The sequence below is a fragment of the Oncorhynchus clarkii genome, chromosome 14 (assembly GCF_045791955.1).
Source record: "Oncorhynchus clarkii lewisi isolate Uvic-CL-2024 chromosome 14, UVic_Ocla_1.0, whole genome shotgun sequence".
Classification (NCBI taxonomy): domain Eukaryota; kingdom Metazoa; phylum Chordata; class Actinopteri; order Salmoniformes; family Salmonidae; genus Oncorhynchus; species Oncorhynchus clarkii.
Window position 1 is genome coordinate 8760001 of NC_092160.1, and position 26779 is coordinate 8786779.

General features: G+C 43.7%; 2 protein-coding genes across 2 annotated transcripts in view; one reads left to right on the forward strand and one right to left on the reverse strand.

Annotated features, from left to right (window-relative positions):
• LOC139365951 (dystrophin-related protein 2-like) overlaps positions 1-9737 on the forward strand; it is a 94869-nt gene extending 85132 nt beyond the window's left edge. The window contains exons 20-23 of the mRNA XM_071103014.1: positions 7450-7699; positions 8671-8788; positions 8986-9075; positions 9671-9737. Of these exons, the coding sequence (XP_070959115.1) occupies positions 7450-7699; positions 8671-8788; positions 8986-9075; positions 9671-9690 (478 nt within the window). The 3' untranslated portion in view covers positions 9691-9737. The remainder of the gene's footprint in view (positions 1-7449; positions 7700-8670; positions 8789-8985; positions 9076-9670) is intronic.
• A 2572-nt stretch (positions 9738-12309) lies between these two features.
• On the reverse strand, positions 12310-26517 carry LOC139366224 (uncharacterized). Its single transcript, XM_071103456.1, has 8 exons — positions 26287-26517; positions 25219-25404; positions 23803-23991; positions 22957-23133; positions 22567-22708; positions 20263-20966; positions 19325-19475; positions 12310-17075 (listed from the first exon to the last, which is right to left on the reverse strand). The coding sequence occupies exons 1-8, from the start codon at positions 26380-26382 to the stop codon at positions 16084-16086; spliced, it is 2637 nt and encodes an 878-aa protein (XP_070959557.1). The 5' UTR covers positions 26383-26517; the 3' UTR covers positions 12310-16083.
• Positions 26518-26779: the final 262 nt, after the last annotated feature.

A 26779-nucleotide genomic window follows, 5' to 3' on the forward strand; every position in this document is an offset into this window, starting at 1 on the left:
TCGTAGAACCTTTAGGACTTAGAGCTGTTAGGTCTTGGAAGCTTACAGGGCCACTACCAAGGCCATCATAATCAATTATATTATGCTTCTGGCACCAATTGTGAGAACTACACATTGGTAGTGGATGACATGAGTGCCGCCAGACAAGGTTAAGCGCTTTGAGACCTAGTTAAAAGTGCTATGTAAATGTAACCATTGTTATTATGATCATAGTTTACAATGCCCTTCCCAAGTCATAAACACACCACACACAGACTACAAAGTGCACCTGTTAAAGCAGTGGCCCATAAAAGACCCAGCTTTTTCATGTCCTCAAAGTGTCCACATAATCACAACACAAATGGAACACTGCTGGGAGTTTATTGACCAATATCAGCAATACAATCAACACCCGAACATGTCAGAGAGTAAGCATGGAGAACCAACTCCCAAAAGAAAACGAGACTGACTCCTCGATGCACATAAACAATTTATGCTTTTCACCATCGGGAATAAGTGCAGATAAATTATAAACTTGGCATACATGATCTAATCAGTAAAGATACAGTGCGTTCTGAAAGTAAGACTCCTTGACTTTTTCCACATTTTGTAACGTTACAGCCTTATTTTAAAATGGATAAAGCAAAACAATAAAAGCCTTATTTACATAAGCATTCAGACCCTTTGCTATGAGACACAACATTGAGATCAGGTGCATCCTGTTTTCCATTGATCATCCTTGAAATGTTTCTACAACTTGATCTGTGGTAAATTCAATTGATTGGACATGATTTGGAAAGGCACAGACCTGTCTATATAAGGTTCCACAGTTGACAGTGCATGTCAGAGCAGAAACCAAGCCATGAGGTCGAAGGAATTGTCCGTAGAGCTCCGAGACAGGATTGTGTTCGAGGCACAGATCTGGGGAAGTGTACCAAAAAATGTCTGCAGCATTGAAGGTCCCCAAGAACACAGTGGCCTCCATCATTCTTACATGGATGAAGTTGGGAACCACCAAGACTCTTCCTAGAGCTGTCCACCTGGCCAAACTGAGCAATCGGGGGAGAAGGGCCTTGGCCAGGGAGGTGACCAAGAACCCGATGGTCACTCTGACAGAGCTCTAGAGTTCCTCTGTGGAGATGGGAGAACCTTACAGAAGGACAACCATCTATTGACCCTAAGCACACAGCCAAGACAACTCAGGAGTGGCTTCGGGACAAGTGTCTGAATGTCCTTGAGTGTGCCAGCCAGAGCCTGGACATGAACCCGATTGAACATCTCTGGAGAGACCTGAAAATAGCTGTTAAGCAACGCTCCACATCCAACCTGACAGAGCTTGCGAGGATCTGCAGAGAAGAATGAGAGAAACTCCCCAAATACAGGTGTGCCAAGCTTGTAGCATCATACCCAAGAAGACTCAATGCTGTAATCACTGCCAAAGGTGCTTTAACAAAGTACTGAGTAAAGGGTCTGAATGCTTATGTAAATGTGATATTTCAGTTTTTTAAAGTTTCTAAAAACCTGTTTTTGCTTTGTCATTATGGGGTATTGTGTGTAGATTGATGAGGGGGAAAAACGATTTAATCAATTTTAGAATAAGGCTGTAACGTAACAAAATGTGGAAAAAGTCAAGGGTCTGAATAGTTTCTGAATGCATTGTAACTGTATATAATACAATTGAGGTGAGGGCGTTGGAAATGATTTTGTCGGTTAATCTGCTTCTGTTCTGTGAGTGGCACTGTTTGCTCTTTTTGAAGGGTGTGTCCCGGTCTCTCGGGCACCCTGGGATCTGGGGGCATGGGGGTGGTCAGCCGGTCTCCGGGACGACAACCCAACTTGGGATGGGGGGAGGTTTTAGCAGGTGGAATAGTGGAGAACAATTGAAGGTTTACTTAGTAGCAATGCAAATATCATGGTAGAGCTATATGGCCACTCAACCATCATGGTACTTTTTAATGGTAAGTTACAAACATATATTATGATAAATATTATGGAAACTTGTATTTCGTTATGGTAAATGGTGAAATAAGTATAGCCAGTTATAATTGTAATGGCTTAGCAGATTGTATTTACCTGGCTAAAAGATAAGTAATATAATATCTATTATTTACAGGAAACTCATTCAGCAATTTTAGATGAAGTTGTGTGGAGAAAGAACTGGGGAGTGCGAAATACTTCTCCCTTGAGCAACTCAAAAGGCGTGATGATCTTAATTTTGATCAGAATATGCAAATTGTCCATACACATCCGCAAGATAAATGGATGATTTTAAATATGTTACAGGACCATAAACAGTTTTGTCTCATTAATCTATACAGTCCAAATAATGATGATCCACACTTCTTTGAAAATAGATACAGAGCCTTGCGAAAGTATTCGGCCCCCTTGAACTTTGCGACCTTTTGCCACATTTCAGGTTTCAAACATAAAGATATAAAACTGTATTTTTTTGTGAAGAATCAACAACAAGTGAGACACAATCATGAAGTGGAACGACATTTATTGGATATTTCAAACTTTTTTAACAAATCAAAAACTGAAAAATTGGGCGTGCAAAATTATTCAGCCCCCTTAAGTTAATACTTTGTAGCGCCACCTTTTGCTGCGATTACAGCTGTAAGTCGCTTGGGGTATGTCTCTATCAGTTTTGCACATCGAGAGACTGACATTTTTTCCCATTCCTCCTTGCAAAACAGCTCAAGCTCAGTGAGGTTGGATGGAGAGCATTTGTGAACAGCAGTTTTCAGTTCTTTCCACAGATTCTCGATTGGATTCAGGTCTGGACTTTGACTTGGCCATTCTAACACCTGGATATGTTTATTTTTGAACCATTCCATTGTAGATTTTGCTTTATGTTTTGGATCATTGTCTTGTTGGAAGACAAATCTCCGTCCCAGTCTCAGGTCTTTTGCAGACTCCATCAGGTTTTCTTCCAGAATGGTCCTGTATTTGGCTCCATCCATCTTCCCATCAATTTTAACCATCTTCCCTGTCCCTGCTGAAGAAAAGCAGGCCCAAACCATGATGCTGCCACCACCATGTTTGACAGTGGGGATGGTGTGTTCAGCTGTGTTGCTTTTACGCCAAACATAACGTTTTGCATTGTTTCCAAAAAGTTCAATTTTGGTTTCATCTGACCAGAGCACCTTCTTCCACATGTTTGGTGTGTCTCCCAGGTGGCTTGTGGCAAACTTTAAACAACACTTTTTATGGATATCTTTAAGAAATGGCTTTCTTCTTGCCACTCTTCCATAAAGGCCAGATTTGTGCAATATACGACTGATTGTTGTCCTATGGACAGAGTCTCCCACCTCAGCTGTAGATCTCTGCAGTTCATCCAGAGTGATCATGGGCCTCTTGGCTGCATCTCTGCTCAGTCTTCTCCTTGTATGAGCTGAAAGTTTAGAGGGACGGCCAGGTCTTGGTAGATTTGCAGTGGTCTGATACTCCTTCCATTTCAATATTATCGCTTGAACAGTGCTCCTTGGGATGTTTAAAGCTTGGGAAATCTTTTTGTATCCAAATCCGGCTTTAAACTTCTTCACAACAGTATCTCGGACCTGCCTGGTGTGTTCCTTGTTCTTCATGATGCTCTCTGCGCTTTTAACGGACCTCTGAGACTATCACAGTGCAGGTGCATTTATACGGAGACTTGATTACACACAGGTGGATTGTATTTATCATCATTAGTCATTTAGGTCAACATTGGATCATTCAGAGATCTTCACTGAACTTCTGGAGAGAGTTTGCTGCACTGAAAGTAAAGGGGCTGAATAATTTTGCACGCCCAATTTTTCAGTTTTTGATTTGTTAAAAAAGTTTGAAATATCCAATAAATGTCGTTCCACTTCATGATTGTGTCCCACTTGTTGTTGATTCTTCACAAAAAAATACAGTTTTATATCTTTATGTTTGAAGCCTGAAATGTGGCAAAAGGTCGCAAAGTTCAAGGGGGCCGAATACTTTCGCAAGGCACTGTATGTAACGGCAGATTTCCTCCTTTTCATCTGAAGAGCAGGGATCGGACCAAAACGCAGCGTGGTAAGTGTCCATATCGTTTATTATAAAACATAAACTGAACACTAAGAACTACAAAACAATACATGTGAACATGAACGAAAACCAAACCTAAACGGTCCCGTGTGTTGACAAACATAGACACGGAAACAAACACCCACAAACCAACAGTGAAACCCAGGCTACCTAAGTATGATTCTCAATCAGAGACAACTAACGACACCTGCCTCTGATTGAGAACCATACTAGGCCGAAACAGAAACCAAACATAGAAACACAAAACATAGACTGCCCACCCCAACTCACGCCCTGACCATACTAAATAAAGACAAAACAAAGGAAATAAAGGTCAGAACGTGACAATATATAATAATTTATAAAACCTACAAGCAATACAATACTATGATGGAGGGAGATTATAAAACGGTTTTAAATACCTCTATGGACCGTAAAGGAAATCACACTACAAACTATCACCCTCAGGCACTTCAGGAATTCACATATGTCATGGATATTTTGAAACTAGTGGATATATGAAGGCTTAAATACCCAGACCCAGTGAGATATACATGGCAGAGGCTCAATCAAGCTAGTCGTCTTGACTACATTCTTATGTCATTCTCTCTGGCACCAGAAGTTTAAAAATGGTTGCTTAGGGGACAGAATGTGGTTGGACCGTCAAATAATTGGCATGTACATTACTCTTACAGAATTTCCACGCATGTGAGGATATTGCACATTTTTATCAAAGCCTATTGAATGATAACTTGTTTTTTAACTAGGGCAGAAGAATTTATAACAGACTTTTTCCGACATAACAGGTAAAGCAGATCCGCTTATTGTATGGGATACATTTAAATGTGCCTTTAGAGGCCATGCAATTCAGTACTCATCTCTTAAACAACAGCAATTTAGGTCAAAAGAGTCCATATTAACAAAGGAAATAGAAGGACTAACAATACAGATGAATAGCAATAAATCTTTACCGTAGAGGCACAGAATACGTTAAAGGAAAAACAAAAAGAAATGGAGGAAATGATTCAAGAAAGAGACAATATAATTTATTAGAAAAATAATGCGAAATGTATGGAATATGGAGAAAAATGCACCAGATTATTTTTGAATCTTAAACACAGAAATGCTACCGAAAATGATTTAAATGGAACTTGATTTACTGAAAGCGGAGTACTTGAAGCATATGTTTTCCTTTCAGTCTCCTCCATCTCCAATAACCCAAGTTATGGATTTTATGGATTTTTTTTCTATTAACAAGATCAAATGAACAGCCTTACAGAAAGACTAATGTGAAGGTCAAATTACAGAGGAGAAACTTCTTGATGCAGTTAAGTCTGTGAAAACTCCAGGGCTGGATGGCATACCAGTTGAGGTATACTAAAACATTTGTTGATGTACTCAGAGGACCGTTATTAGCATGTTTTAACCACTCACATAACAAATGCTAAATTAACAGACACTCAACAAAAGGTTCTGAATGCATTATTACTGAAACAGGACCCAAGTGGTAAATATAAAGATCCAGTCCATTAAAAAAAATTGGAGGCAAAATTCAAGGCGCATAGAATAAAAAAGTTATTGTCGGATATTATTCATCCTAATCAAGCAGGTTTTCTACATGGATGATACATTGGAGATGATATAAGACAAGTACGGGAAACAATAGAAAACCAGGCCTGGTATTCATAGCTGACTTTGAAAAGGCTTTTGATAAAGTACGACTGGAATTTCTACATAACATTTTGGAGAATCTCTTGTAATCTCAATGGGTTAAAGTTATGTGATAGTAACCCTATGCCTAAAATAGTAAATAATGGCTACTTCTTCGATAGTACAAAACTGTCAAGAGGAGTAAAACAAGGTTGTCCATTATCCGCATATCTATTTATTATGGCCATTGAAATGTTAGCTATTAAAAATCAGATCCAACAGTAATATCAAGGGGCTAGAAATCCAGCCCTTAAAAACATAGTGTCATTGTACGCCGATGAGTCATGTTTTCTTTTAAATCCACAATTTGGATCCCAGCACAGCCTCATCGAAGATCTCGATACTTGTTCTAACCTCTCTGAATTACAACCAAATTCTGATAAGTGTACTATATTAAGTAGTATGTAAACAAAGCCAAAATTTGATAGAAGATTTCCTTTTCCCATCCACTTAATTTGACATCAGAGGCAACCTTCATAGGTGTGATTCATCTGAATTATTATCTTTTTGTATTTTCTGCATGTCCCTGACCTTTTGGCCAGCACACACACACACACACACACACACACACACACACACACACACACACACACACACACACACACACACGCACACACGCACGCACGCACGCACACACACACACACACACACACACACACACGTTAATTTGCTTTCCTTCTGTCCTTGGTGAATAATACGTTAATGATGCTAGATTAATGCCATATATACACACAGCCCTTGGATGTCTGAAACCTTGACCCAGTTTGGTATTATTTCTGTTTTTCCCATTTTATGATGAAGTATATCCTGTGTGTTCCTCATCTAGCACTAGGAGTTGTCCTCCTTTATTCTAATTGGCCTATAGGACCCCAGGTCATATGTTGTAAACTGTGCTTGACCCCCAAAAATCTGACAAAAACATATTTGCTCACCGTGAGTGTGGAGGTCGTGACTGTCTACTTTGTAAGAATGCTCCTATGGTGGAATTAGTACCGTCATCCCATGCCTCAACTGTCTTTGCTCTGGGAAAATTGGTAAGGACATAGAATACCACACAATACCGCTGCTCTGAAATCAATTTTTTTATTGTCTGTGTGAATTTTATAGAGACAGGCAGTCTGTCTCCATAGAGACAGAAATAGATTATGAGCTGTGAAAGTTAATCCACAGAGTTCGTCTTTTTGTCAAACTTGAGTTAACTTCGACCAACAGTTCAATGAAATCGCAACCCAATTAAATATCTGTTTGCATACAGTGTATATTATGTTTAGTGATTGTTAACACAAATTCGTACCATGTCTGGTGATAATTATCTGCTCATTATTTGAGTTGACAATGAACATATGCTCAATGAGCAGACAGTGAACATAAGGACTATGAGCAGACAGTTAACATAAGGACTATGAGCAGACAGTGAACATAAGAACTATGAGCAGACAGTGAACATATGGACTATGAGCAGACAGTGAACATATGGACTATGAGCATATTGACTATGAGCAGACAGTAAACATATGGACTATGAGCAGACAGTGAACATATGGACTATGAGCAGACAGTGAACAACATATGAACTATGAGCAGACAGTAAACATATGGACGCTTTAGCAGACATCTCACAGCATTTACTATCATAGCTTATTGTGGCCAGTGTGTGTGTCAGTGAAACTCCCAGCTCTTTAAAATGCTGTTTGCTGATGTCCTCTCTGTCCTCCCTCCTATTCCCAGGGTGCTGCAGGGGGAGTGGCGGCGACTGAAGTGGAGGCATGAGGAGGCGGCGGCGGCGCCCCAGTTGACGGAGGGGGGTGAGGGGTGTCCGGGATCGCCCACGGGGGGCCAGCAGGACGAGGAGCTCCTGGCTGAGGCGAGGGTCCTTCGGCAGCACAAGACTCGCCTAGAGACACGAATGCAGATCCTGGAGGACCACAACAAACAGTTGGAGTCCCAGCTGCAGAGGCTACGAGAGTTATTGCTGCAGGTAGGGAGGGAGGAAGGAGAAACAATTGGAAAGTGGTAAGAAAGATGAAGGAAAGAAAGAAAAGATGGGTTGGAAAAGAGGGGAGGGAGGGGTGGGGTAGAGAACATCTCTAGTAAATAGAAAAAAACGAATGACTTAAACTGCAGGTATAGAGACAGGAAGGGGGATAGATACCACGAGAGACAGAGGGAAATACCTACGGTAAGGAGAGAAAGAGAGAGGGGGATAGACTCAAGAGGGATTAAGAAGAAGAATGATATGGGACTGACACTAAACAGAAGAGAGAAAGGGGAATAGCAAAGATAGTGGCTGGATTGAGAGAAAATATGACACCGCTGTTGAGGAATATGAATGTGCAAATGAGGAATAGAAAGAGGGAGAGGAAGGAATAAAAGCTCATTTGTACTGCTGCACTAGGGGAGAGAGAGAAAGAGAGAGTGACAGAAAGACATTTCCTCACGTGAAAAGATTTTGCAAATTGGGAATAGAGAGAGGAGATTGAAAGAGAGACTGATTTAGTGGAAAGAGGGGAATGGGAAGAGAGGGACAGAATACCAAACATTCTAAAAAATATAGAGATTTTAACTTCCTGTACACTTCTATGAACCTCCCAACCATATAATGAATTTCAATCTCTTCCTAAGAAATAATCCTGCACATACGCTCTTTATATGAGTCTGTTTATCGTTCCAACATGAAGTGATGGGTGGGTAGTCGACTCGGTGTCAACCTCTGTTTTCATCTCTGTAGAAAGTAGATCTTCGTTTGTTCATCATGGAACTAGGTCTGAATCCCCAGCCAACGCAGCCTTCAGTTTCACTGGAACACTTTGACTTATTTAGTGCATCTACAGTACATGTTTACTGTATCCTTCAACCCCAACACGTTCCAAGAAACGTTTGTGGTTTTCTGAAGTAGCTGTCAAAAGGAGAATTCTGTTGGGATTGATGACACTATTTATTTTCCAACAGCCCAAAGATGACTCGGAGGCCAACGGATCGGAACCTTCATCCCTGTCATCTCCGGTGTCAGGGGGAGGCCGTCAGGGGGACGGACCCAGTAGAGAGACCACAGACACAGAGGCCGCGGGTGAGCTACTAAGACAAACATTCCCAAATAGTAGGTCAGGTCTCACTGGTGGGGTGCGAGTTCCAAGAAATACCTCCTGGATTAAAAACATTGTTTTGCTCATTCTGTGGGCCACAACAACATTAGTTCAGACAGAATGGAATGATCGAGTGTTCCGTTGTCGCTCATCTCTCTCCGGGTGATGCTGTGTGTGACAGGAGATGGAGACGAGGATCATGAACAGGACACAGTGCAGCAGCTGCAGGAGGTCATAGAGCAGCTGAGAAACGTCTTCCCTTCAGAACCTGGTGAGCCTCGGACCCTACAGACCTGAGACAGAGAACCAAAACCCCGAACCTGATGAAGACACACATAGATTTTTCCTGAGGGGGTCTCAGGGTTATATCGTAATTCTGAATGATGTACAGTATACATGCCCCAGTTGGTAGAGCATGGTGCTTGCAACGCCAGGGTTGTGGGTTCGATTCCCATTGGAGACCAGTATGAAAAAAGCATGAAAATGCATGAACTCACTACTGTAAGTTGATCTGGATAAGAGCATCTGCCAAATGGCTCAATTGTTGTTGTTTTTTAAAAGTAAAATTAGACTGATACAACTTTGAAATTAACTTTGAAGACAGTGATACAAAATGACCTTGAACAGAGGCGGAAACAAGATAAGGAATGTCTGAGGAGTGTCTAGAAAGATAAGCTACAATATAGGTGCCGGATTCATTGCCTTTAATACCTATTGGGCCTCAAGGCTACCAGAATAAAGGTCAATCCAGTGTTTCTACAGCCAAACCCTCATCTGTTAGTACAGATTTGGCAATTCTGCATGTGTTCTAAAACACATCATCTTCACTCTTAATGGACACTTTCTTTTCCTCTCTCCTCTTCCAGGAGCAACGTCACTCATCTAACCTAGGGCGGGGCCTGGAGTGCAGAGTGATGCCTGATGGGATGCTTGATGGCCCGTGCCCCATATAGCTGCCGTCAGAGAGCTGACCCCTCTCCCTCACCCCTGTGGGAGCCAAAGGCTAACGGCTAATGCCAACGTCCAGGACCAGCCACGCACTATGCTAACAAGCTAAGGCTAATGGATAATGTTAGCGGTGCAGCCAGACACTGTGTTAACCAGCTAAGGAAGCTAACGGCTAATGTTAGCAGCCCAGCCAGGCAGAAACTGTGTTAGCTATGGCTAACGCTAGCAGCCCAGCCAAGACACTGTGCTAACCAGCGTCTGTGTAGTTGCCCGAAGGTGTGAAGCCTTATATCTGTACAGCACAAGGACATTCCACGAAAATGACTTTGACACAATGCAAAAACGGTTGGGGATTTTCCCCATGTTTTGTTCTGTCCGAGTGCCAGTAACTGTGTGCTCCTCTCAGTATGTATGTGTGTTTTCCTTATTCCCCCCAATGCGTTTCAAACTTCTCTTTTTTTTTAATGGGGCGTTCATGTGTATCACTGTTGATTTGGGCCAGGCTGGCTGCATTTCATGCGGCTGTGATTGGGTGGCTGCGGCAGCCGTACCCAGAGCAGAACAGAGCAGATTGCCGGGTAGCCAGCGGGACCCACAACGAGCTTATTGACACTGTGGGACTGACACATCATCAGTAAAACCCAATGATTTATTTAAGACAGTCAAAGTGCCCCCCAGGCCAGGCAGCCCTGCTTCTGTGCACTGTGAGTTTCACTGCTTCCATCACACGCAGCACACAGACACACGTACGCATTGTTTCATATGAACGCTCATTCTGTACTAACACACATTCATATCAACATTCATATCACACAGGAATACAAAAAACAGATACACACACACAGCCACACACACGCTTACACCCACATCCACGAGCAGTGGAGCGAGATAGGCTGTGAATATGCCTCGTAGTGTTCAGAAAGAGGGTCTCGAGTCGAGGCTAATTTGTATCATGCCTAAGTGTGTTTATCTGAGAAAGTGTCTAGCGTTAAATGCCGGGCCCTCCACTGTGGACTCTGGCTCCTCTCTCCCACTGTGCACAGATGGGGAGGCAGGGTGCACAAGCCCCCCCCCCCCCCATCATCTCCAAGGACACTAGGAAGGATTGACCACATTAACCCAGCGGCCCAATTCCAAATCAACTCTTAGCCCTTTCTGCATTGGCACATCATCTGAAATGATCAGATAAGCAATATGCTAATAACTTCACTTTTCCCTCTGCTGGGTGGAAGGCTCACCATATTTCTTCTATAAACATTTCAGGGGTACACAAATGCCTAGGATAGTAGGAGCTAGAGTCTGATATGGGATTGGGCTACCATCACACCAGGATCATGTGACAATCCAGGCAGAGGACAGTCTATTTGCCTTAAACCCAAACAGAGCCCGTCACGGTCTAATACGTGTGTTTTCATGCTGCTACCTGAAACATTATTGAACAGAGTTGGCCCTGGCTCCCGCTTTCCCTCTCTTCTTTTCTCTTTTTATGCTTGTGGCCAGATGTTAAAGTACTGGCTCAGTGTGTTCACTCAGCGTTTTCGCAATCAGAGGACAAGATTGGATCAGTGGGGTGTTGTGGGTGGATGTGGATTTTATACAAGGTGAGATTCGGTTTAGGGGTCTGGGGCATTTTGCATTGTATTTGTGGATTTAGAGAGGCTTTAAGAGTATGGAAAGGGAAAACGGTGGGAATTCACAGCGCTAGAGCGGCCTAGCACCTGAGAGACTAGTTAGAAAAGGCTGGGGTCAAATAGGGTTTTTTGGAGGCGTGGAGGGAGGACGGATGGAAGGTGGAAGGGAGGTGGAAGGGAGGCTCGGAGGGGGTGGAGATCTGAGAGACAAGAGGAAGAAATGGTCCGTTTATCACTCCTGAGCTGAGCTGAAAGGAGCGATCCACTATGATGTGCTTGCCACAGCAAATCTCCAGAAAGAGACAGACAGGAGGTGAGTTATTTCCTGGGAAAGAGGAAAGATGCTCTGGGTTTATTATGAGGCATACCACTTCCATAACCATAAAGTTATTACACCCACATTCGCAGGGAGACATGATGCGAATGGTTTCCAATAATCCAGAGAACGTCCTGACCTTATTGGCCAAGAACAAGATGTGTTTGAATCCCATCTCGGTATTCGTTAGGCTTTATCCCCTCCAGGCGCCAACGTTCACATTTGACATCGTTGAGCGCCGCTGTGCCTGTCTTGTTTGTTTTGATGCCGTTGCTAGGGAACTGTCCCCCAAGGACACGGCGCTGCAGGTCGTGAGTCGGCAAGGTGGGGCGCCGTCCATAATGGAAATGCTAATAACCATATGGGGAAGAGAGAGTGCCTCGTTTCCATACCTCCCCCTGTCCTCCCCCACCTTAATGAGGCCTGCCACTGTTTAGTGTTTAGCTGGCATACAGTAGATAGTCGTTATCATCTGTTCTACCTTTTTCAAGCGCTGACATGCACCGGCATCCTTTCTTACCTAACATGTCAGGATCCAGGAACAAAGAAGTGCTCGAGTGGGAGAAAAAAAAACATCCAACACGAAGAAATGTTAACTCTTTGGAAACTCTTTAATGTTATACATCTCATTACACCTTGATGAGCCACCCTGAACATAGAGTACTTGAGGCTATGACTATATGCAGCAGTGGCCACATCGCATCTCTCTCTGTGTGTGAAATAATGCATCTATTGAACTATAGCTGGGGGAAGAGGTTAGGCCTAGAAACCAAAAGGAACTACCCATAGGTCCTGTAGACCTATAGAAATGTTTTGTGTATTTTGGACGATAGTGAGGTATGAGAGGCAAGGTGGAATGAATGATTACACCACTGTGGCATGCAGTTCGTCAGACAGAACTACAGTTGAAGTCGGCAGTTTACCTACACTTAGGTTGGAGCCATTAGAACTCGTTTTTCAACCATTCCACAAATTTCTTGTTAACAAACTATAGTTTTGGCAAGTTGGTTAGGTCATCTATTTTGTGCATGACACAAGTAATTTTTCCAAAAGTTGTTTACAGACAGATTATTTCACTGTATCCCAATTCCAGTCAGTCAGAAGTTTACATAGACTAAGTTGACTGTGCTTTTAACCAGCTTGGAAAATTCCAGAAAATAATGTCATGGCCTAAGAAGTTTCTGATAGGCTAATTGACATCATTTGAGTCAATTGGAGGTGTACCTGTGGATGTATTTTAAGGCCTACCTTCAAACTCAGTGCCTCTTGGCTTGACATCGTGGGATAATCAAAAGAACTCAGTCTGGTGCGAAAAGTGCAAATCAATCCCAGAACAACAGCAAAGGACCTTGTGAACATGCTGGAGGAAACTGGTACAAAAGTATCTATATCCACAGTCAAACACCAAGAACACCATCCCAACTGTGAAACACGGGGTGGCAGCATCATGTTGAGGGGGTGCTTTGCTGCAGGACGGACTGGTGCACTTTACAAAATAGATAGCATCATGAGGTAGGAAAATTATGTGGATATATTGAAGCAACATCTCAAGATATCAGTAAAGAAGTTAAAGCTTGGTCGCAAATGGGTCTTCCAAATGGACAATGACCCCAAGCATACTTCCAAAGTTGTGGCAAAATGGCTTAAGGACAACAAAGTCAAGGTATTGGAGTGGCCATCACAAAGCCCTAAACTCAATCCTATAGACAATTTGTGGGCAGAACTGAAAAGCATGTGCGAGCAAGGAGGCCTACAAACCTGACTCAGTTACATCAGCTCTGTCAGGAGGAATGGGCCAAAATTCACCCAACTTATTGTGGGAAGCTACCTGAAACATTTGACCCAAGTTAAACAATTTAAAGGCAATGCTACCAAATACTAATTGAGTGTATGTAAACTTCTGACCCACTGAGAATGTGATGAAAGAAATAAAAGCTGAAATAAATCACTCTACTATTATTCTGACATTTCACATTGTTAAAATAAAGTGGTGATCCTAACTGACCTAAGACAGGGAATTTTTACTAGGATTAAATGTCAGGAATTGTGAAAAACTGAGTTTAAATCCATTTGGCTAAGGTGTATTTAAACTCCCGACTTCAACTGTATATACAGTGGCAGGAAAAAGTATGTGAACCCTTTGGAATTACCTGGATTTCCGCATAAATTGGTCATCAAATTTGATCTGATCTTCATCTAAGTCGCAACAATAGACAAAGTTTTATTTTATTTAACTAGTCAGTTAAGAACAAATTCTTATTTTACAATGACGCCCTAGGTACAGTGGGTCGGGACGACATATATATATATATATATTTTTTTTTAACCTTGTCAGCTCAGGGATTCGATCTTGCAACCTTTCGGTTACTGGCCCAACGCCCTAACGACTAGGCTACCTGCCGCCCCAGGTAATCTATTTCTTCTTAACCTCATTGAGATTGAAGAATCCTAGAGTGTCATCTAAAGACTTACAGAAATCTCTGGAACATGCTAACATCTCTGTTGACGAGTCGACAATACGTAAAACACTAAAACAAGAAAGGTGTTCATGGGAGGACACCACGGAAGAAGCCACTGCTGTTAAAAAAAACTAAAAAGTTTGCAAAAGTGCACCTGGATGTTCCACAGAGCTACTGGATAAATATTCTGTGGACAGATGAAACTACAGTTGAGTTTTTTGGAAGGAACACACAACAGTATATGTGGAGAAAAAAAGGCACAGCACACCAACATCAAAACCTCATCCCCACTGAAGAGTATGTTGGAGGGAGCATCATGGTGTGGGGCTGCTTTGCTGCCTCTGGACCTTGACAGCTTCCTGTCAGACAGAAAAATGAATTCCAACGTTTATCAAGACAATTTGCAGGGGAATGTTAGGCTATCTGTCCACCGATTTAAGCTCAATAGAAGTTGGGTGATGCAACGGGACAACGACCCAAAACACAGAAGTAAACCAACAACAGAAAAGCTTCAACAGAAGAAAATACGCCTTCTGGAGTGGCCCAGTCAGAGTCCTGACCTCAACCCGATTGAGACGCTGTGGCATGACCTCAAGAGAGCAGTTCACACCAAACATTACAAGAATATTGCTGAACTTTTGCAGTTTTGTAAAGAGGAATGGTCCAAAATTCGTCCTGACTGTTGTGCAGGTCTAATCCGCAACTACAGAAAATGTTTGGTTGAAGTTATTGTTGCCAAAGGAGGGTCAACCAGTTATTAAAGCGAAGGATTCACATACGTTTCCCACCCTGCACTGTGAATGTTTACACGGTGTGTTCAGTGTTCAGTTGTCTATTGTTGTGACCTAGATGAAGATCAGATCAAATTTTGTGACCAATTTATGCAGAAATCCAGGTATTTCCAAAAGGGTTCACATACTTTTCCTTGCCACTGTATATTCATATGGTCTGTTTGTAATGCAGCAGAGCTGTAGCTCTTCACTGTGCCCCTCTTACTCAAACTCCCAGAAGCCAATACTGTCTTTGTAGTGGCCCCCTGAAGACTAACCCACCAAAAGCTTTTTTTCTCTGAGGGAGTGTTAACAATGAATTATACTGCCCACACCACATCTCTCTGTAGTCATGTGATTATCCATCTGAGGCATCTAATGTTCTAAAGTAAAATAGAACCAGTAACTCCCCGTAGCGCGACCGCACGCTGGGGAACTAGTCCCACCATCTTCAGATGGATTGAAGAGAAGCGCTCTTCTCTGGAGACAGAGCGAGGCAGAGAGAGTTTAGAGAACATGGCCAACGGGTGGTGCCCCCTGCTATATATGGTGGGGTCAACCAGTTAACGAGCACGCTCATTTTTCCCAACATGTAAGCTGCGAGACCTTCCATGTTTGAGTTCTGTGCACTCTGGCATCGTTTACGAGACACAGCGAGGGTTGTTTGCCGCTCTGTAACACGGCAGGGCCATGAATCACCTGAACTCTTACGGGAATCAGAGCTATGACAACATACACTAGCCTACGGCTGCCGAAAAAAGAAAAACAACTCTCATCATCTCTATTTTAATTTCGATCTGAAAACATTTTTTTTTAAATTAACATTACCATGCCTCATTACGGGATGATTTGTATGACTAATGTGTCAATGCCATTTATTTCATTGTTTATGTACTGTACTAACATTCCTCCCTATTGCTGTCCTCCCGGTCGGTTTTTAATCTGTATAAAACGTTTGTGAAAGAAATGCCTTTTTAATAACGAGTGGGTTACTGGCTGCTTTCTACTCTTTGTGTACAAAAGGATAAATAAAATTTGTATTTGCTACACAGAACGTCTGCTTGTGTTGGGTGTATGCCTCAAGCGATGATCCTGAATTGAATTATGAGAATCATCACATGATACTTAACGATCATATCAATGCCAGAGCATCCTTCATTTCTTTTTCTTGTGTTTACGCTTGGACTTGAAAGACGGGTTTCCAGTCGAGACCCCAGATTTGGTGTGGCTCGCCCCCTCCGATGAACACAGCTGTTCGTCAGAACTCTTTCCCTCTGATTTACTCCCTTCATTCATTTTGCTTTCCCCTGCCTCTCCTTTGTTAGGTCTGTTGATCTGTGTGTCTAACCCGACTCTCTCCTCAGCTACCTCTGAAAGTACCTCTGTGGCCTGTGGGTTAGGGAGGTCAGCGGTGGCTAATGGACTCCTATTGGTCGATTCGGATTGAATGGCTGTGCTTCTTGTACTCTCATTGGTGCCTTTGTTCCCTGTGCTTCCCTTGGTTACTTCCTGGGCGGCAGTTAAGTGACATTTTCCCTTTTTCACAGCCTTATCCTTCCCTGATCTCTCTGTGGCTACATTATCTCTGCCTTCATTGGTCTGTGCCATATCGGTCTCATTATCTCCTGCTCTGTTAACTAACCCCGCCTGTCCACCTCTCTCTACCTCTATACTCACTCTTCTTTTCCCACTATCCTTCTCCACTCCCCCACTGCCTCCCTCTTTCTCAGCAATGGCTGCTTTCTCCGCACTCTTCACACTCCCCTCCTCTCCTTTCCCCTCTGGTTTCTTCTCCTCTCTCACTCCATCGCTACCTCCCTCTTTTACAGTCTTCCCTGCTTCCCCTTCTTTCTGAACGCTCCCCTCTACTTTTTTCTCCTCTTGAAACTTCACTGTCTTCTTTACTTTCCTGGCTTTGGTCTTGGTGCCCTCGAGGCCCCACTTTTCCTCTGTAGCTTCCCAGTAGTTCTTCTTGTCGATGATGTGCTTGTTCCGGAGGTTCTCGCCCAGCCTCTTCATTTCCTGATTGACGATGGGCTTGAACCTGGGCTCCAGACGCTCCACCTTCTGGAAGTCATTCCTGGCCTCCACCTCGTTGCACAGAGCCGAGTGGGCTCTGGCCCGCTGGTACACTGCCTTGAAGTTATCTACAGAGAGATAAAGGGAGGGAGGGAGGGAGGGAGGTAGAGGAGGGAGAGAAACAGGGTACGGTAGAGAAATATATTTGTAGAGGGAAAGAGATGGAAGAGAGACAGAAAGAAGTAAGGAGGGACATTGAGAGAGGAGAAGAAGCAGGGAGAACAAAAGAGAGAAATGAATTAGAGAGAGGGAGATTAGAAGAGACAGGGAGAGGGAGACAGAGACAGTAAAAGATGTGCAGTTAGACGGTGAGTGAGAGGAGATAGACCAAAAAAAAGTGGGTAAGAGAGAAATGGAGAGAACATGAAAAATACAAAGGGAGTGAGAGAAAAGAGAGAGTTAAGGAGAAGGCTATGATCAGTAGCATATCACATCTAACTCTGCGATAAATAATTCAGGTAAAAAGAAAACAACGAATTTCACTCCTGTTGTGTTAAGAGCACAGTACCAACGAAGAACCACAATAATGGAGAATGATGCAAGTGGGTTTTGAAGCTTCCAGAAAAAAGGGAGAGCGAAAGATTGAAAAATCAAGTCTGGGAGCAACACAAGGGCGAGGTCCGCATAAAGACAACATTTGTACTACAGATGTCGAGCATTCAAAACAGAGCCCAGCTAGCACATAACGTTCTGAGAACCATATGTTTCTTAGAGCTCTCCAACTGAGAGCGTGGTTTCTTTGCATACAACCTTCCCACAACTTTCTGGGATTGATGCAGGGTGGTTATTTTCTTGGTATTTCATTATTTTAACAGCTTTTTTCCTAAAAGTTCAAACATGGTTACATTTCAATTAAATTTTGACAATGTTCTAGAAACATTCTCCAACTGGTTTGACATTGGGAATGTTCGCAAATAATTCCGAGATCATTAAGAAACAACATTCTTCTGTGGAAATTTCAGTACTTAAGCATAATGTTTCCTCAGGGTTCTATTTAAAGTCATGTTCTCAAATTGTTCCAGAATGTTAAGAAACAACATTTTTCTGTGGGAATTTCAGCGTAACGTTTCTTATAGGTTTCCTCGTGCTTCTATTTAACGTCATGTTTTCATTGTTCAGGGAACGTTAAAACGTTCCATAAAAAACAAAAGAAAATAGTTGTAACGTTCAGAGAACGTTATAAGAATGTTATTTAAAAACATACACATTCCGTTCTCAAGCTTCAACAAAACTCTCCATCCTCTATCTTGTATGTTCAGGTGTGCCCACTAGTTGGCCACACCTGATCTTAATGAGTGCTTGATTTCTTTGAAATGGGGTCTATTAGAATAGATGAAAATGAACAGCTTTGTATGCATAGTAAAACATGGCATTTTAACTCCATCCTGGTGGCGCAGTGGACTAATTCCATGGACAGAGAGCAGAAGATTATAGGTTTGAATCTCACTGATGCCATAATAAGAAATACATTTGTTTACATGATTAATGACCACAGAAATTCGTTTCCATGTGTCCTATCTGTGCTTGGAATTCATAAAAGTTAACCCAAAATAAGATAGCATTGTTATTAAAAGTCTTATTGAAACATTCAGTGAAAATTTTGAGGAAGTTATTCAAAAACCTCCAAATAACCAATCATTTCTGTTTTCAGAGCGTTAATAAAACCTCCCTGGAATACTTTCAAGGAACCAGAGAACATTATCAGAACCTCCCTGCAACCTAAAAATAAACATTCCCAGAACAGGTGAAATATTCACTTCTGATCTCAGAACGTTTAAAAAAACGTTCCGTTTTACGGGTCAGGAAACGTACGGCTTCGTTCCCACAACTTCCGAGGAATCACATTTTCTAGCTGGGGTAAGTGTATATTTTTGATTTAAAAGATTCTTTCTCACTGATATGAAAGATAAGTTCCGTATGTTTCGAAAACCGTTTCGCATGCAATGATTATAGACGTCTCTAAACTTTTTAAAACAGAGTCTTGATTGTAGTTTACATGGTCCCACCTGTAAGCGGTGCTCTGAGAACCATTGGGATAAGGCAGAATGCCTTGGGTTCTCGAGAGCAATGGCAGCTGCTTCTCAACCATGAGAATAAGATGTAGGGAAGAGATAGAGAGTGGGATAAAAAATGTATAAATGGGGTGAGGGGGAAGTGAGTGAGCGGGAAAAAAGAGGAGGAGACGAGGAGACAGGTCCAGGGAGAAGAGAGAGGAAGACCGAGAGAGAGGTGGGGAGAGGTAAGAAACAAAGAGACAAAGGAAGAGAAAGGCAGACATAGAAAAAGGAAAGTAGTGTGCGTGTGTGTGAGAAAGTACCTCTGTGTTTCTTGAGCAGCTTGGTGTTGAGCGCCACCACTTCCTGGTAGTCCCTGAGCTCCAGCAGACACTGGCTGAGGTTGAGAGTGATCGGCACACGCACCTTCTCCAGAGAGTCCCAGTCCTCCCTCCTGTCTTTATAGCACACCTCCTGCACAGGGAGATGGTGGGAGAAGGGGGGGGAGATAGCCAGAGGGAGTGGAGAAAGGACAGGAAGGGAGAGATCGGGGAAGGGAGAAGGAGAGGGGGAGAAAGAGAGCAGTAGATGGAGGGGAGAGAGAGGAATAGGAAGAGACGAAGAGAGATACGTGGAGGAAAGTGGGATAGAGGGGAATGACAAAGAGTAAGAGATGCTTGGGTGAGCGCTGTCACTCTTAAGATCTCCAAGGGTCTCGCTCTGTTATTTTTAGCTCTCCTCTTCGTGTTCCTGTTCTATTCTGCCAGTGTACCTTCAATCCTATAGCCTTGCTCTTCTCTCTTCAGTGGAGTGGCAACGATGCAAAATGAATAGAGCCTGTGAGATGCCAAGAACCAATGGTTCTTATGTAACAGGTATCATAGAGGAGTCTTCTTGAGGCGCTTGCACACTGCTCAAACAATGACCAACAAAACTCCAGCATTCCAAAGTTGGCAGTTGTATGTTCAAAAGATTATCCAACAAATGTCCTATTGCCTTCATGTATTGTCATTCTTAGCTATTTCATAACAACGTTTTACTTTCAGCCTGTCATTCCAATAAATAACTCTTTTATCTCTGTATTATCAGTGTCTCTGACGTTCAACAGCTGTGACCTCTAGATTAATTGGTTGTTTCACACTGAATGAAGACATAACACCGAATGAACACACCCATGAATGAATGAACATTCCACTATTGGAATGAACACACTATTGAAAGAAAACACCATTGAATGAACTGACAATTAATGGACACTAACCTTGTTTTGAATGAAGTCCACGTACTCCAGAGCCTCCTTGAACTTTGTTGTGGCCTCGCTGTGTTTCTGTTCTGTAAGCAGGAAGTTACCCTCCTTTTCCAGGAACATGATGTGTCGTAACTTCTGCTGCCAGTCCATCCCCTCTATCACAGACGGAGCACTCTGATTGGTCTCTGGCTGGGTTTCCGGGGTGCTCTCTGTCCTCTTATTGGCTGTTTCATCCTTCATTGTAGCCTGATTGGCAGTTCTATCCTTCACTTTAGCCTTATCCTTCACTGTAGCAGTAATGGTTGTTCCATCCTTCTCTATAGCCTTTTTCCACCCTGTTTCATTCTGCTTGTCATCCTTGACATCTTTCACTTCCTCTTTGGAAGAGGCTGAGTTCTCTTTGCTTTTCTCCTTATCTTTCACCTTGGTCACTGTGCTCTCACCATCCTTCTCTTTCTTGCCCTCTTCATCTTCCTTCTCCTCATCTTCCTCTTTCTTCCCCTCTTTCTCCTCTTGCTCCAGGCAGTTCCAGTATTTCTCCTTCTCCTCCCAGTATTTCTCCTTCAGTCTATCAGCGAGGAACCTCAGCTCTTTGTGCACCAGAGGGGCCAGAGTGATGTCCAGGTTGGCCACCATGTTGAAGTCTCTCTTGGCCTCCTTCTCGTTCCACACTGCAGCATGGGCCTTGGCCCTCTTGTAGTACGCCTTGACACAGTCTGTAGGAGAGAGGGAGGGAGGTGGAAAGGGTGGAGAAACAGAGACACAGCGAGAGCGAGAGAGCGATATTCATCAATATTCACTACCATCTTTGAAAGTAAGGCTTCATTAGACTGGATGCACTAGTGTAGTGACACTAACCAACACACAGTAGCTAAGATTTCAATTTTTACTCATCTAGGGCTGTGCATGCTTGAAAATGACATCTCCAATCACTGTATTTTCTTATCAGCGGAGAACACGGCATAGAGAGAAAAGATACCCGCTTGGGGTGGGTGAGTGAGTGAGTGAGTGAGTGAGTGAGTGAGTGAGTGTGTAAGAGAAATAAAAAACGAGAGGCCCCCTGACTAAGCCCCCTGTCTCAGAACACGCACACCACCTAATCCTGTTTCTCTGAGGAGCGGAGATGAGTGGGCTGCAGTGACTGGTTTAGATCTCCATTGATGGCTTTCCTCTCATTTCCTCTCCATTTCATCCCCACTCCCCTCAATCTTTCATTCTGCCAACATTTAAATTGATTTCTTCATAGCCTCTGGGAATAACCGAGCCGGTGCGCCACGGAGAACCTTCACCGACTCAGAGTCCCTCTCAGAAAGAAGATGTCTCCCAGATGGAAGGAAGGAGGGATGTAGGAGATGCTGATGAAAGGTTGAATGCCAGGTTGGAAGTGATAGAGACGACAAGATAACAATGACAGGAGTAAAGAGGCTCGGGAGAGAGTGAAAAGGGGAAAAGGAGGGGAGAAGAGAGTGTAGAATAGGAGAGGGTGGACGAGGGGTGCCGCTGTCTAAGGCACTGCTTCTCAGTGCAAGAGGCGTCACTGCAGTCCCTGGTTCGAATCCAGGCTGCATCACATCCGGCCGTAATTGGGAGTCCCATAGGGTGGCGCACAATTCGCTCAGCATCATCCGGGTTTTGGCCGGGGTAGGCCGTCATTGTAAATAAGAATGTGTTCTTAACGGACTTGCCTAGTTAAATTAAGGTGAAATAAAATAAATACAAATAGAGGAGAAGAGAAGGACCGACAGGAGAGCAGAGGAAAGGACAGAGAGGAGAGGAGATGCTTTCATCTAATGAGATGAGAGGAAGGCACTAGGCAGCCATCGCTATAAGTTGAAGCAGAGGAACAAAGACCAAAACAGCCTATGGACAGTGTCTCAGGGTTCAGTCATAGGGCACTGAGCTACGTCCATGTCAGAATGGCGACTCCTTGAGGATTGTGGAGACACATAGAAGGCAGCACAGCGCTAATCCCTGAATCAAGCAGAAACGTCTTTCAGCTGCAGTGCACACCAAATCAGACTTCAAGACAGGAAGTGAAGGTGTCAGTAATGTTGCTGAAGAAACAGCTGGCTTGTACACGCAAAAAGGGCTATACAAAGAATATAGGCAGTAAACGTAAAAAGACAGACAAGTATTATTCTACATTTTTTGGGACAATCATCACTGTTGTCCATCATGCTCCAACTCCAACTAATGACTCCCATTAAAAAAAAGATTTGCTCAATACGTCATTTTCGGATACAAAACCTGCATGACTGTTTGTTTGTATTTGTGCCTGCATGTGTGTGTGTGTATCTTTATGTGTGTGTGTGTTACCTTTGTGTTTGTGTATCAGGTCACTGGTATGCTCCAGAACCTCATAGTACTCCTCCAGCTCCAACATGCACTGACAGTAGTTCAACACTAGGGGGGTGATGAGCCTGTCCACGGCTATGTAGTCCTCATCACCTGGCATCTCCTACAGGTGGGAAATTAGTGTCTGTGACCAGCTTCTTTATCATGTTGACATTATCCCTCCCTCCCTCCTCATGTTGTATGTCATGGATGCTCTCCCTCCTTCTCTCTTCATTTCCTTCCCATCACATCCCCCCTCGCTCCCTACACTTATCTTTTCCAATCCCTCCCTCCATGCCCCTTTCTTTCACTCGTCATAACCTTCTCTCCTGTTATTTTCTCTCCCTCCCTCCCTCCCTCTCTCCCTCTCACCTTGGACAGTACAATCCGGAGTAGCACCACAGCTTCCTGGTACTTCTTGGCAGCCTCTCTGAAGTGTCCCTGTCTGACCAGCGCATTACCCTGCAGGTGGAGCGAGGGCACTTCCTTCATCTTCTCATCCTTGTCCATTATCCACGACTCCCGCTTATACGAGAAGGGGTCTCCCACCTGGGGAGATCAGGGGCGACAGGCAGAACAAATGTAAAAAGTAATCCAGGGTCTGGTTCATTTAGACACACGGTTTCAAAATCTTCTGCAATGGAAATTGGACAAGACCTGTTAGTCCCTCCCTGTTTTCTTCTGTTTGGTGCCAACTGAACACAACCCACCTCCACTTGGCTGAGGATCGAATGTGTTGCCTCTGACTCCGCTAGTCCCCCTGGTGGTTAGCGGCTGGTTACATAAACCGTTTTGTTTGTGAATCGAGTGGTTGATGTAGGATGAGCTGTTGTTCGTTGGAGACAGAGAAGGCTGTGTTTGGAGTCGGTTTGTAATGTAACTGGCGGAAATGATTGTCTGGAGGTTTGTTTGTGGGCGCCGAGATGTGTTTGTTTGGACAGATGTGTGTGAGTGACAGAGGTGTGTTGCTGTTCACATTGGGAGATGTGTTCATAAACTGAGGGGTGTGTACTTCTAATGGACTAGGCATATAACCACTGGTGCATGTGTATTCCCTCTGTGCCAACTTAACATGTGTGTTGTGTGTGTAGTGCATTTAACCCCTCTCCTCCTCCTGCAACTCCTCCCCAGATCTTTAATGTAAATGTCACTGTCAACTTACCAGGTCAATGAAGGGTTAATAACTAAAATGATGACGATATTGTAACAGATTGTTACCTGAATGAGCTCCATGATGAAGATCAGTGCCTGAGGTGTCCTCATCAGTTCATCCAGCTCAGGCCAGCCAGTAGTGTTGTAGTGGAACATGTTCCCCATGCCACACGTGTGCCTCTGGCCCTCTAGGGGGTCCTTGCCCTGGGCAATCAGCCTCATCCCCTTGGACACGATAGGGTACAAGCCTGTGTGCTGAGATGGGAAAAAACACCACTATGACTCAAATAGAGTCAGAGGGACAAACCAACGTGGCCTCAGAGCATTTCAAATTATTCTGTATGCAAATCCGAGACACTCTAGTATGATATGTTATACTGTATTCATACTGTATGGTATGTGTTAATTTGTGGATGTCCATCATCCATCTTGTATGATATGTTAGGAATTGCAATTAGTACAATATGTTACGAATTTGCAAAACAGATGATATGTCACGAATTCCAATTTGCTCTAATTATTAGAATCGGGTGTGCTAGATTAGGGTTGGAGCGAAACCTACAGGACGGCAGCTCTACGGGAACAGGGTTGAGGAGCCCTGCTCTAAGGGTTAGGTTAGGGGAAGGGTTAATTAAAAGGGTTAAGGTTAGGGGAAAGGTTAGTTAAAAGGGTTAGGTTAGGGGAAGGGTTTGTTAAAAGGGTTAAGGTTAGGGGAAGGGTTCGTTAAAAGGGTTAAGGTTAGGGGAAGGGTTAGCTAACATGCTAGGTAGTTTCAAAGTTGCTAAAACGCTGAAGTTGTCTGTGATGATTCAAACACACAACCTTCGGGTTGCTAAATGTTTGCGTTGTACTCCCACCCCTCCACCACGACCAACCACCCTTCTTTCATTTTTGCTTTAGGTAACCATCTATCTTACGTAACCATACCAAACGTAACATACATATAGTATTGTGCTAATTTGAGTGTCCCAGATTTACGTTATGTCTAGTCTATGAGACTAGGCTGCACAAACACACACACACACACACAGAACAACTCCGTTGTGACACAAATGGAGTCCATTTGAGAAACAAACACGCACAATATCGATGTGACTAAAATAGACTCCGAGGTACTTTTTCACCTCACCCCTGCTGGTTGCTGAACTAGCGGCCCTAAACTAACGAATCACAAGCACCATTTGACTTGCAAATGTTTGCTACTCTTTGCTTTTCCCAGAAGGAGAAATAGAAAAATTGTTGCAGACAAAAAGATTTCTGTTTCAGTTTTTAATTGTGTACGTAGGAGGCCACCAGAGGTAGGTTCATCTTCAGAAGTATGAGGAGAGCAAAGCTTCCTCCGCCACCCCAGTGAACACTAATTACCAGACAATTTGGGGTCCCTGGATCTCCTGACTCTCGCCTCTTTTTCACATCGGGAGGTGAAGACATCTGTGTGTGTCTATTTGTGTGTGTGTGTGTTTAATTGGTCCCTGGACTCACAACAGCATCGCACCAGAACTCAGCCACCTCTCCAATCCTCATGGAGGTCAGCAGAGTCTCCCACACCTCCATCTTGAACATCTTCCCCACAAAGATCTCCATTGGCACTTTGGCTTTGGCTTTACGACTGTCGTCAATCACTGTGCGCTCAAAGTTGTCCAACAGCGTCTGGAAGTGGAACACCAGCTTGGATGGAGATGAGGGAAGGGAGGGATATAGAAAGAGTGGGGATTAACTGTGGTCATATGTTCCAGAGCTTTCCATTGTCAACACACACGTACGCACTTGCACCTACACATACATTGTGTCATTTGGAGTGTGTGTGTGTGTGTTGGGGGGTGTCTGGACTCTGGCTGACCCTCTGCTCCACTCTGTGTGTGTTTGGGATGCTATGGCCCTAACCTTCTTTTGCTCTCGTTAACTGGAGTTATTTGTTTGAGGCTTACGACAGAATGGGAGCAACACAGAACACATAGCTGTTGAATTCATGTCATATTCTTTGTATAGCCCTATTCATGTCATTTTCCAGGAAAATGTTAGTCATCGTTGGACTCCAGGCCTGGGGCCTTATGGCTGGACATGATCAGGCGATGTGTGTGTGTGTGTGTGTGCGTGTGTGTGTAGTTAGGAGACGTCATCAAGCACCACAAAGCCTATGCATGAACACACTGATCCGTGACTGTTCAATCCCCACAGATGGCAATACGCCGTGTAGCAATTGTGTTGACCCAATGTTAGAGGGGTGTTACACCCAGATACAGAATATTTTACTCCCTCGCCGGAATTATTCTAAACGAGGTGGGCAGAGATACTCTAAAAATGTACATCGCTCTGTAAAGTATTAATTGCTACACAACGCTAATTATACATTGCATAATTTCCTCCACACATTAAACCCTAGGCATATCTAGAGTTCAGCGGTTTCTGAAAAGGCAAGCTGTTCCCTATATAGGAGACTACTTTTGAACCACAGCCCTACACAGGCCCTGGTCAAAAGACTTGCCCTATATAAGAAATAGGATGCAATCACAGACGCACACGGTCATGTCTGTGGGCGTTATGTCTTACCTTGGTCCCCGGTGGAAAGTGGGGCATTGGGCCATTCCCGCCGGCCAGAATCTTCTTCTTGACTCCTGGGTAGTTCAGCAGGTACGTCTCCTCCATTTTAGCTCCCAAACTTACTTTTCTCTAAACTGTGGCTAGGTAAAAAGGTGTGGTTTAAACCCTGGGGCTACACTGCAGGGGGACGAAGCAGCAGTGTGTCAATTTAGACTCTCTCCCCTGCTCTCCCTAATTAGTCTAGTGAGGAGGGAGTGTGTTGGCGTCCTGAGGCAGCCCGGTGCAGTCCTCCTGCTCTCTGACAGATTGCTAGATTACCAGGGTTTGAAGATGGCCACTTTAATCTGGGCATGCTAATCCCCCCCCCCCCCCCAAAAATCCTCAGAATAATCCCCTGTAAGAAGTTGAAGAGGTGGGTGACCAGAGGAACATGTGAGGGCGAGGCAGAGAGAGATCACTGTGGAAGAAAATCTTTCTAGAAGGAAGGTAATCCTCGAGGACG

Bases quoted from the DNA above. Each gene is read 5' to 3' on its own strand.
- LOC139366224 (XM_071103456.1), bottom strand. From the start codon at position 26,382: ATGGAGGAGACGTACCTGCTGAACTACCCAGGAGTCAAGAAGAAGATT. The intron at 25,405-26,286 runs GTAAGACATAAC...TCTCCATCCAAG, and splicing joins ACTTTCCACCGGGGACCAAG to CTGGTGTTCCACTTCCAGAC. The intron at 20,967-22,566 runs GTAACACACACA...TCTCTCCTACAG, and splicing joins CCTGATACACAAACACAAAG to ACTGTGTCAAGGCGTACTAC.